The sequence below is a fragment of the Canis lupus genome, chromosome 15 (genome assembly GCF_003254725.2).
Source record: "Canis lupus dingo isolate Sandy chromosome 15, ASM325472v2, whole genome shotgun sequence".
Classification (NCBI taxonomy): domain Eukaryota; kingdom Metazoa; phylum Chordata; class Mammalia; order Carnivora; family Canidae; genus Canis; species Canis lupus.
The window spans coordinates 46,225,996-46,238,017 of record NC_064257.1 but is presented as its reverse complement, the minus strand read 5'-3'; the positions used below and the strand labels follow the sequence as shown (position 1 = coordinate 46,238,017).

General features: G+C 39.2%; 1 protein-coding gene across 10 annotated transcripts in view; it reads right to left on the bottom strand.

The window, feature by feature from the left end:
* Nucleotides 1-12,022, bottom strand: part of ARHGAP10 (Rho GTPase activating protein 10) — a 316,861-nt gene that overhangs the window by 201,035 nt on the left and 103,804 nt on the right. For all 10 annotated transcript variants that reach the window (XR_007402325.1, XM_025438802.2, XM_049094179.1 and 7 more), the window contains one exon: nucleotides 816-887. Coding sequence is in view for 9 of the 10 variants with exons in the window: in XM_025438802.2 (XP_025294587.1) it covers nucleotides 816-887 (72 nt within the window). In the remaining variant the exon portion in view is untranslated. The remainder of the gene's footprint in view (nucleotides 1-815; nucleotides 888-12,022) is intronic.

Here is a 12,022-nt window from a genome sequence, read left to right as displayed (position 1 = left end):
AAATATAAAAACTCTCTTCTCTACCTAAAATTGTTGTTATTCTCTTCTGGGCCAACCCAAAAATAGTCAACACATGAATGTTACTTTTTGTCCCTAAAGAGAATGCACAAAATTCAGGAAAGGTTGGTGGAAATTATTTCTCTGGGATAATTTCAAAGCTCCATTCACAAACTTTAGAAGTTGTTAAATATATCCCAGGCTCCCTGTGGTCAAGTCACCACATTATTCCCAGAAATCCTGGCTAACTCCCATATCCCAGATCGTTGAGTGCAGGTTGTGGGTCACTCATCTTTGACGCCTCAACACCTATAACAATACTGGCACATGACAGCAGCTCAATAAATTTGTGTTCAATTGAAGGAAATTTCGTCCCAAAAACCTCACAATATTCTCTTCTTAGTTTCAATGGCATCATGGTGTAGCAGTGTTTCTAATCTTAACCCTTCACATAACACTACCCTCCTCCACAAAATTGAGGCATACAATGACATAACTGTACTCCCTACAGAGGTAAGCTGTGCCTTTTTCGTCTTTTTTGAGGGAATGGGCTGTTTGGTTAAGGAGATTTTCAAGACTCTATGTGGGAAGGTATAGCCAAAGATTACTAAAGCTTTTACTACCTGCCCAGGTGTTTTTTGTTTTGTTTACAATTTCGTAGTGCCCAAAAGGGGAAAAAAGCACATTTAAAACATAAAACAACAGATGGTTTACTCCAGCATCTCCTACAGAGCTGCCAAATGTGAACACAGTATACACTGAAGTAGCAGAGGCACCTCCATCTTCCATTTACAAGGACATGCAAATTAGGCACAAACCTTTACGGCTCCAAGTTGTTCTTTTCTGAATTTTTCCAAGGGTTTAATCAGGGTTTCAGTTACACTTAATGCCTAGAGATCAAGAATGATAACAAAAGAACACGGTATTAGGTTTCCCAAAAGGAAAAAAAAAAACCAGTATTTCATTTCCCTCTTCCACCCCACCCAGAAATAAAATAAACAACATATTTTAACTACCTTATCTCACCCTGCCAATGCAACCATTAAATCACTTCTAAATTTATTAACACACTACATCTCCATAAATATTTTCAGGGAAGAGGAGGTGGGGCAAACTGCCAGTGAAATGTGCAGCTCTTTCTTCAGGGAAATAGCATGCGGGTTGTCTTTAAACAACAAAGCGGTCCTATCATATTCATTAACAGAACACTTCTGTTTGAGATTTTTTTCCCTCCCCCTCCTCAGAAATTTACAAGTCAATTACATTCCTTTATTAGTTATCAGACTACATTATGCAAAGAGCTAGGTTTGTGGCTGCGAGTTTAAATACATTCAATCTTACTGAAAATTCCTTGTGAGGATTTAAGGTCTATCAGCAGAGTCACTGGAGCTCACAAGAAAGTAAATACTGGGCATGCTGGCAAACAGTACAGATGGGGAAGGTCAACAGGACAGGAGCCACACACAGACTTCAACCACAACTGCACTCATTCTTATAACGGCTGATTTGGGGCTTTTCGTTTTAAGACAGAATATACAACAAACAATGTTGAAAATACAAACAAGGGACGCCTGGGTGGCTCAGTGGTTGAGAGTCTGCCTTTGGCTCAGGGCATGATCCCGGAGTACCAGGATCGGTGGAGTCCCACATCGGGCTCCCTGCATGGAGCCTGCTTCTCCCTCTGCCTGTGTCTCTGCCTCTCTTTCTCTGTGTCACTCATGAATAAGTATATAAAATCTTTAAAAAAGAAAATACAAACAAAAGGGAACAATTACCCAAGGAAAATGCACTTACTAATATGCAGGTGAGTATGGTTTTCTCACTGTTTATTTCCAGGAGATCAGAAATATCCAGAATGGAAAAGGAAACTTCAAAATACCTTACAACAATGTGTCATTCCGCTTTAAGTTATAGAAAGTAAGTGACTTAAAAAAGGAAAGGAGGGATCCCTGGGTGGCGTAGCGGTTTGGCGCCTGCCTTTGGCCCAGGGCGCGATCCTGGAGACCCGGGATCGAATCCCACATCAGGCTCCTGGTGCATGGAGCCTGCTTCTCCCTCTGCCTATATCTCTGCCTCTCTCTCTCTCTCTCTCTGTGACTATCATAAATAAATAAAAACAATTTTTTTTAAATTAAAAAAAAAAAAAAAAAAAGGAAAGGACTCTGGGGCACCTGGGTGGCTCAGTTGGTTAAGCATCTGCCTTCAGCCCAGGTCAAGATCTCAGGGTCCTCCTGAGTCTGGCTCAGGGCATCTGCTTCTCCCTCTCCCTCTGCCCCTCATCTCCCTCATGCTCTCTTGCTCTCTTTCATATAAGTAAATAAATAAAATCTTTTTTAAAAATTCTTGAAAAAAGGAGGAAAGAGCTCTCTCAAACAAATAAAATCTTTTAAAAAATTTCTAAAAAAAAATAAAAGGAAAAGAAAGGATTCTGAATTTAACCAAAGGCCCCTTTGCAATGGTCTCTTACAAAGAGACCATTCATACTGAGAGGTAGGGAATCCTCAGAAAAGTGACTATACCTACTTGAGATGCCTAAAGGTTGAACTCTGCTCCCTGGACCAGAAACTAGGTTTTAGTCACTCTCACCCTGACAATTTGTCACTTAAGTTTCAAGATGCTGGGGCAACAGGGAACTAAAAGAATTAAGAGCAACAACTAGTCAAGGGAAAGGGATCATTTTCAAAATGTGTTAATTTTATCCTCTCTACATTGTTGACCATGTGACCTACCAAAATGGCAAACCAGAAAATTTTTTGTGCTAAAGAACAGAGCCAGGACAAAGCACATTCCAGGAAGCCCAATCACTCAGAACAATTTGGAATGCCTCCAGCAGATAGGAGGGGTTCCACCATACATTTTTAAAGTGATCCCAACTCCCAACACAACATCTCAAAATAATTTAAGGCATACTTCTATTAGCATCAGTGTCACTGCCCAGGCTTCCACATCTGGATTAGCCTGCTTACTGTCCTGAATACACCTACATATAAATACACATACACACACACACACACCCTCCATGTTGTCTTGAGTGGCTGGTCCACTCAAGACAAAAAGTTAACCCAGGATGACATGCTGAGAACACAGAGGCTAATAACTGTTCACAAAAGACAAGAGCAGAGATTCACAATTATGCATGAGCCCAACTTTAACCAACACACAACACTGCAATAAATGTACCAAACAGGGACTTCCCCATTCCAAGCAGCCATCTCAATAAACTTCTATTTCACGAGACAAATATTTGCTGAGTATTCAGCACCAGGGGCTGGAGACATAATTACGAACAAAATTAGTACAGTCCCTGCCCTCCTGGAACCTACTGTCTAGCATGGGAGATATAGGATACTCACATGAACACGTAAGTAAATGTGTAACTGCAAATTCTAGTAATCCCATCAAGTGGAGAAAAGTAGGGCTAAGGTGAAGAATTTATTGGAGGATTTATAAGGAAAAAAACTTCTAGGGAGACCTCCATCAAAGAAATGACATTTAAGCTCAGATCTGAAAGTTATGAAGAAAACAGGGGTGCAGAGAGCAAGGGAAATGGTTTCCAGCCTGAAATCAGCAGAGGAAAAGGCCTAAGGTAAGGAATTTGTGTTTGACAGTAACTAGCAAAAGTCCAATGTGGCTGGGGGCATAAAGAACAAAGAAGTGAATGGAAAGGGAGGAGTAAAAACCAGCAGAACAGTCAAGGCCCTGTGCACCTAGGGAGAGTTCTTTTATTTGGGGCATGATGAAAGCCACAGGAGGGTTTTAAGCAGGGCACTAATACAATGATTATTTATATCTTTTAAAGATTTCCCTGGCCTCTCTGAGAAAAAGAGATTAGAGGTGAGGAAAATTGGAAAGAGAAAGACTCGCTAGGAGGCTTCTAGAATGGCATATGCAAGAGAGGATGGGGAGGTTGGAATAAGGTCATGATAACAAAAAATAGAAAGAGGACCATTTTCAGAGATATTGTCAGGTAGACTCAAAGTACCTGGTGAGAGACTGAATGTGGGAAAAGGGGGCATTTCTAGGATCACTCCCAGATTTCTGGCATGAGCAAATGTATACGTAAGAATATTATTTACTGAAGTAGGACAATTTTGAGGAAAAGCAGCTGGAAGCAAGCACTAAGGGGCTGTGTTAAATCGGAGATTGTAGAAGACACCCAGAAGATAGTAAAACATCTAAATGCCCACATGAAGTATCCATAAAAGATGGTTCAAAATCTCTAATGTGGGAGGAGATGATCTGCTGCCCATGCATGGGTTTGGACCTGTCACAGAAGTAGTCATCCTTTCCTCCCTTGTAACAGGAAGTAAGAACACAAGGATCAGTACAAAAGGGTGTGCAGCTTTCATGAAGAGAGGCCACGGGGACTTGCTACCTGATGGTTATTTTTTCTGTGAAGTACAAGGCAAGGTTACTTATGAGAGAGTTTGGCCATGGGTGGGGGTGAGGGGCACTCAGTCAGGTAACCATCTGCCTTTGGCTCAGGTCATGATCCCGGAGTCCTTGGATGGAGACCCACATCAGGCTCTCTGCTCAGAAGAGGAAGCTGAATGGGTAAGAGGAGACTTCTGGAAGGGGATAAAATAGACCTGGCCCGAAACAGGGCATCAGAGCTCCTCAGGCAAAGAATAAGAGTAAGGGAGTGGTGGGTGGGGAGGGGTGCAATTTCAAGGCACAGAACTACAAAAGCAATTCAGTGTCACTAACACAGCTGAAGACAACAAAAATAAGCAGAAGATGCTGAAGAGATCCAATGGGCTCCATTAGCCACCAGAGTGGGACCTAGGAAATGCTCCATAAATGCTAAATATATAGGCATTCATAACACAGACATATGAAAGCCTTTAGAATGCGAGCCCTGAAACACCACACTGTGGAGTAAACATTGTTCTTTACAAAAGGACCAGTCCACAGAGATTACACACGAACAATTTTAGGTCATTATTAAGAGTGTTCTTCACTTGGAGAACCAATCTGATGCAATATCTTTCTGACTCCCAAGATCTAGCACTAGTATAAGAAAAGAATATAATGGATTTCTGTCCTACTGTTTGTAGGTTAACAAGCAAATTTCCAGAATGAGAAAAGGAGTAGTTATGATGCCACTACATCCAATTTTTTCAGAAAATTTTTTGATTAAAATTTTTTTTAATTTAAAATTATCTTTTTCTTTAAAAAAATCTGTTTTGTAACTTCTGAACTGAACCTTAAGCATTTAAAACAAAGTAACAGAGTGGCTACAAAATGCTTCAGTAAGGCAATTGTTGGTTGAGCAAAGAGGATTGTTTTCCTCTTTTTCTCAAAATAGACTGGAGACTCCATGGAATCTCTCAGTTCCTTTTATAAATTTCACATTAGTATTATATAATACTTGTTAGTAATAAGTATTACTAAAATGTTCTAGTGCCAAAACAGGATTCTTCTTCTCCAGTAACAAATGAGTATCAAATCAAGGACTGCCCCTAAAACCCTGAAGTAAATTTCTGGTGATAACAGTCCCTCAATTTGAAAGAGACAGCTGAAGTAATAATACGGATAAAAGCTTTCAAATACTAGTACATTAGAAATCAATCAGGTAATTTAAAGAGAAAAAGCAAATATAGAATGTGATTTTAGAATACACATATAAGATTGCATAACCATATTTTTCCCCATAAAACACTTGAACAGCCACAAAAAGAAGTCATAAAAAGCCATGACTAATGAGCCTTGGAAAGGATTTTGGATAGTCTTGCTTAGAAACAGGATGCATCTACATGAACGTAAAATGTGTTAATTTACTAGTTGCTTTCACTGTAGGGCAAGAGTCAGCTAACTTTTTCTATAAAAGGCTGGGTGGCAACTACTCATCTCTGCCATTTGCACAAAAGCAGTCATAAATGGTAGATAAGTGAATAAGCATAGCTAGATTCCAATAAAATCTTATTTACAAATACAGGAGGCAAGGTAGGCTTGGGCCACAGCTGGCTGAACCCTGAGAGGATAATCTCAAGTATCATGGCCAAAGACGTTCTACTTACTCTTAACCAACTGTATATATTTTTTAATATTTGTTTACCATATTTTCAGAAGACCAAAGTTTGGGATGAGAAGTTGAATGCTGAATGAGAGAAACAGTTCATGTAGCTGTCCAGCTGAAAAGAGGGATTCAAAAGTGATGCTGTAGAATTTGGCTGGGATAAGCAATCACTCAGGTTTCAACACTGAAAGGCAATTGTTCAAGTATAAAACTATCTTGACGACAATTTACGTGAATTTAATAGCATGCTTTAATAAGGGCTTTAGTCTCTAAAAATGAGTTAAATGAAGGTTCGGCATGAGTGAACAATAAACACTGAACAAGAATACCCTAAACAAGAATGAACACATATATTGGCTATGGTCAAACCAAACAATCATTCAACTGTGTCCTATAAGATCAGAACCTATCTAAGTAGTATGGATACTGAGCTTTAAGAGAGACATTTTCTAACTGGAGCAAAGCAGGAATATGCCCAGAATGCTAAAACAGTTTAGGAAGAGTAAGAAAATCAGAGGTATTCAATGGAATTGAAGAGGAAAAGAACATTTAAAGGGAACATGAAAGGTGTCCATAAATATTTAAATAGATGCTACATGAAAGAAGAAATCATTCTGATTTGCTTAGAAAAGAGAAAACCCAGGTCTAATGGTGAGAAGCTGAAGAGCAGATTCTGAGTTCGCTATCAAGAAAAGCTCAATAAGACCTGCACGGGTGCAGCTCCAGGGGCGCAGAGGTTTAGCGCCGCCTGCAGCCCGGGGTGTGATCCAGGAGACCCAGGATCAAGTCCCATGTCAGGCTCCCTGCATAGAGTCTGCTTCTCCCTCTGCCTGTGTCTCTGCCAATAAATAAATAAATAAATAAATAAATATAATATAATATAATATAATATAATATAATATAATATAATATAATAATATAATATTAAAAAAAAAAAAGACCCGCGTGGACTGGGACGCCTGGGTGGCTCAGCCGTAGAGCATCTGCCTTCAGATCAGGGCGTGATCCCAGGATCCAGGATTGAGTCCCATATCAGGCTCCCTGCATGGAGCCTGCTTCTCCCTCTGCCTGTGTCTCTGCCTCTCTCTCTGTGTGTCTCTCATGAATAAATAAATCTTTAAAAAAGAAGATTGATATAAAAAAAAAAAAAAGAAGAAGAAGACCTGCATGGACCAGGCATGGACCAGGGAGTAGGACCTCTAACTTTTCACATCAAGTACAATCTAAATGACTGACATCTAGGGATACTCTACCAGAGGCCTGCACTGAGAGACAGCTGGCCCAGGAGACCTCTGGAGTCCTATCCAACTCTAGGATTCTACATGAGTTGAGAGAAGCAGAAATATAGGCTACATTTCTTTTTTTTTTTTTAATTTTTTTTATTTGTTCATGAGAGACACAGAGGAAGAGAAGCAGAGACACAGGCAGAGGGAAGCAGGTTCCATGCAAGGAGCCGGATGTGGGACTCGATCCCGGGACTCCAGGATCACGCCCTGGGCCGAAGGCAGACGCTAAACCGCTGAGCCACCCAGGTGTCGCTGTAGGCTACATTTCAATGCTGAAATGGCAAATCACAAAATCCATTTAAACTTCACAATTCAAGGTTAAAGAACAAGATTATTTTATAACAGCCTGGGGGATTAAAAGTATTCCAACTGGGCAAGTCTGAAATCCCTTTTGTTAGATACCTGGATGTGAAAACTTAAATGTCTACAAAGAAAAGACCCAGTAGGGTGGTATCTCTGCCTGTCTCCGCAGCTCAAGCAGTAACTGAGAAATCTGTTGACAACAGCTAACCAGCAGAGAATCAGACTCTACTCTGGAGACGAATCTCTGCTGCCACTTTAAGTTTCCCCATTTAGATCAAAGGCTAAGTTCTGATGTTCTAAATCTAAACAGAATTTGGCATGGCGCTAGAAATCCATATTCAGGTAAAAGCCAAAACTACACCCTCTAAGATCTTTAATAACTATTCTTTAAAGTCTCAATCTAGATAAAACAGTGAATAAGTACATGTGAGTACTAAACCATGCCTTTCTAATCACTCAGTACTAACAAGGATAGACTGAGCCTAATGAAACAGAAGGAATTATGTCTGTTCCCCATGGCCCTTGTTATTTTAAGCCTGGATTCCAAGTGTTCTTGACCCCAGAGGAATGCATAATCTGAGAGCAAAGGAGAATTTCCACTATTTTCTCCCATGACCTTCTGGATAATTCCCATTTCATTAGACTAAAGGGAAAACTCTACTTTTCAACTTCAATATCACGAATAACAGCAAAGAAATCATGCATCAAAGACATGTTTCTTATTTTTTTTCTTGAAACAGAACCTCAAGAAAGGAACTATTATATATATCCGAACATAAATATTTTTCCCAAAACTATCTCTCAGGAAAAAAAAGACTTAATCCTACGTAAGAATTCTCACAGTCTCCTTAAGGAGTGTGCTTTCCATTATTTTGATCAACATAGAACTGTTTGAGGCATCTTAGCCTGAAATGGCCCAAATCGCAACTTGTTTCAGATGCTGCAGATCACAAAGAAGTCTAGGTTACAAAAGCAAGAGGAAGCTAAGAAATTGGAGAAAACCTCAAATTGTGTTTGGTGCTTTTATAAATATCACTTTGAAAGAAACAAGGTAACTGATTAAGTGATGAAAATGTATCTGTATTATAAAATTTGTATGAGGCTGTCCAAATGTTTGCAAATGAATACAGTACTTCAAGATAAGATATCCAAGGAAAGCATCAGAAAGAGATTTTTAAAAGGAGCCATATCTCAAAGAACTCAGACAGATGCGGCCATGAAATACTCTGGAAAGCTGTGCTGAAAAATTCAGAGTGTGTCAGAGATAAATATACTAACATAAAAGGGGTCAAGACTTAGAATAACTTTTTATGAAATAAGTGGAGGGGGGATTTCTAAAGTATACATCAATAATTTGATTTTACAATACAGCCACATATTTAATCAACTAGATGAAAGTAGGCATGTGATTATCTAGTAGACATACCCACACATACCTACAGGTGTGTACATTCAAGCCATCCCAAAATATCTTTGCTTAATTTTCTCATACGAAAACAGTGTTGCCATACAATCAGGCATAAACATTACAGGTAGAGCATATCTGCCCTTTGGGATACACACTTTAAAATATCTTCCTAGTTTTGTTTAAACTGCAGAACTTTAGGGGCACTTTGGTGGCTCAGTGGTTGAGCGTCTGTCTGCCTTTGGCTCAGGTCCTGATCCCAGAGTCCTGGGATCGAGTCCTGCACTGGGCTCCCTGCAGGGAGCCTGCTTCTCCCTCTGCCTATGTCTCTGCCTCTGTGTGTGTGTGTGTGTGTGTCATGAATAAAAAATAAAATCTTTAAAAAAAAAAAACTTTAAACAGTCTTGTCAAAATGCTTTCAGTACTATCCATCTCAATTCCTAAACAAGTTTTTTTTTCTCCTGATTAAATCAAATCGGTTTTTGATTAATTAGATTACTCCTCATCTACACTCATCCTTTACAATCTCTCTTTTTCCCCAATCTAGCCACTCTCCCTGGACTGTGCCCTTCCCCCATCAACCTAGACTCAGGTCCTAACAGGAAAATTAAAATGCACCCATTTTAAAATTAAAGTCCTCCCATTTTTAATAGCTAAAATAATGAGAGAAAGAAGTCAAAAGACTGATGCTGAGAATACATGAAAACATTTAACTGGTTATGTTAAAAGCATCCTGCCACAGTGATAAGTAAGAAGCCAACACTATCTCTTTTGCGTTCAGCCCTAACCAGTTCTGTTTTTAGACTATAGAAAAAACAATTATTTTTTGTTATCTGAGTATTTTCAACCTTAAAAAAGGAATAATGTGGGGCGCCTGGGTGGCTCAGTCGGTTAAGTGTCTGCCTTTGGCTCAGGTCATGATAAGCACACTGGACTCTGCTCAGCGGGAAGGCTGCCTCTCCCTCTCCCTCTGCCACTCCCACTGCTTGTTATCCTTTCTCTCTCAAATAAATTAAATCTTAAAAAAAAAAAAAAGGAATAATGCTTGCTCTCTCTACCTACTCAACACAAATCAAATAAAAAAAAAGGAAGGGAATGCCATACTAGAAGTAATTTTAACTTCCAAATAAATCCCTGGATATTATTTTATTTGTCAGCACAGCTCAAGCTAAGCTAATCCTTCTGGTAGAAAAAATTATTGTAAAAACAAAATTAAATTTTAGAGCAGTAATAGCTCAAACTTTCCAGCTAAAAACTGGTGAGAATCTTAATGAATTCATATACAAAGGTCTAACTGGGACATAGATACAGAGGTGTTGTTAATTCTATAGAGTTTAAACCTGAAAATTAAGAGCCAATTGATATGAAACAGTTTCTTGAATATCTGATTCTTTCAGAACACAGCAGTCCCATTTAACAGGCTAGAAATTATAATTAGTAAAATATACATCCTAATTTCACCAGATAGCCACCACACTTTTGCTTTCTTCTGAAAGTCCAAGAATAAAACGTCCCCAGTGAGGAGTTTTTGTCAACTTTCATTCCTGAACTCTCAACAGAGCCTAACAAAACAAGAGGATTTGAGCTGAAGTTCTGACAATTTCTTCTCTCTAGTTTAATTCCCTAAATATTAGGTCATAAACTGGCTCTCAAAAAAAAAATTTTAAAAAGTCCCTGACTCACAAAAGTTTAAGCTTCCTTTAATGTCTATTTTCTACAAACAGATATCTTAGCATTTATTTGAAGGGGGAAAAAAAGAAGCTTGCATCAATTTTGAAGGCCATTGGTTAAAGGTAGTAATTTTACTCCAATTTTTTAAATCAGACTCTACGAATAAAGATTTTTTTTAGTTATTCTTTGGAAAAACTGGAAAAAGAATCTTCAAACAAAGATTGGATATAGTAGGAATAAATTAACCTAATAAGGATATTAAGTAAGAGGTTTAACCTTGATCTTCTTTCCCTCTGTGCATGAGGGACAATAAGGATCTAGCTCCTACTTTTTTTAAAGTAAACACCCAGGCAAAACATTACGAGAAGGAATAAAACTCCACAAAGGTGAAAGAGGAGCCTGAGAGAAAGCTGCAAAAGTATCACAAGAAAATCTGAAATTTTACTTTTTACCTTTAAATAAGAGAAAATTTTAATTTTTTTTTGAAAATTTTAATTTCTGAAGTGAATGGTGTGAGTCAGTAGCATAGCTACTAATGGAACCTCATCAATCAGGCAATAAGTGGTTGATCAAGAAAATATGAGACAGAGAGAGGGGGGTGGAGAGACCTGGTCAGAAAAGAACATCTATACCTTTGGTTGATGGCAAAGACACTAATCTCCAGCCCTTCTGTGCCTTGGCTTATCTGAGTGGCTGAGAGAGAAAAGGAGGGTGTGGGACAGAAAGGCTCTCATTCTCGACTACACAGCCAGCAGCTTGAGGACCTCATCCTGACAAGGGCCTAAGACCTTACTGCATCCTCAGGTGCTAGAAACTGCCCAGCAACTAACAGGCATTCAAAAATACTTATTTTATGAATGAGGTAGGATTCTCCTACAAAGTTAGCTAATGTAAAAAATATAATTTCTATATAAATTCAACATTCCCTGCTGATAGTGGTAATAGTAACCATGAATGCCTATGAGAAGTCTCCTGTACACATCATCTTCATTCAAAACAGTCTCTTTCTGTATTATACTGGGTCCTCTAAGAAGCAGACACCATGACAAGATCAGAAATGCCAGAAATTTATTAGGAAAAATGCCCATGAGGACATGGAGAGGGAGCCGGGGAGGCTAGAAGAGCTGTAAGACAGCAATGCAGGTCTAACCCCCGGGGAAGGAGATAGGGAGGAAAGGAAGGTGAGAAGGTTGAGTAGACACGCGTTTGACTACAAGGCAGTTCTAGGAAAAGTTCAGCAAGGACATCGGGGACTCTGTGAGCCAAGGCTGCCTGTCAGAGGACTCTAGAGTCCCCAGGAATGAGCTGCTTTAGCACCCCTGCTGTCTCAGTCACTGGCTG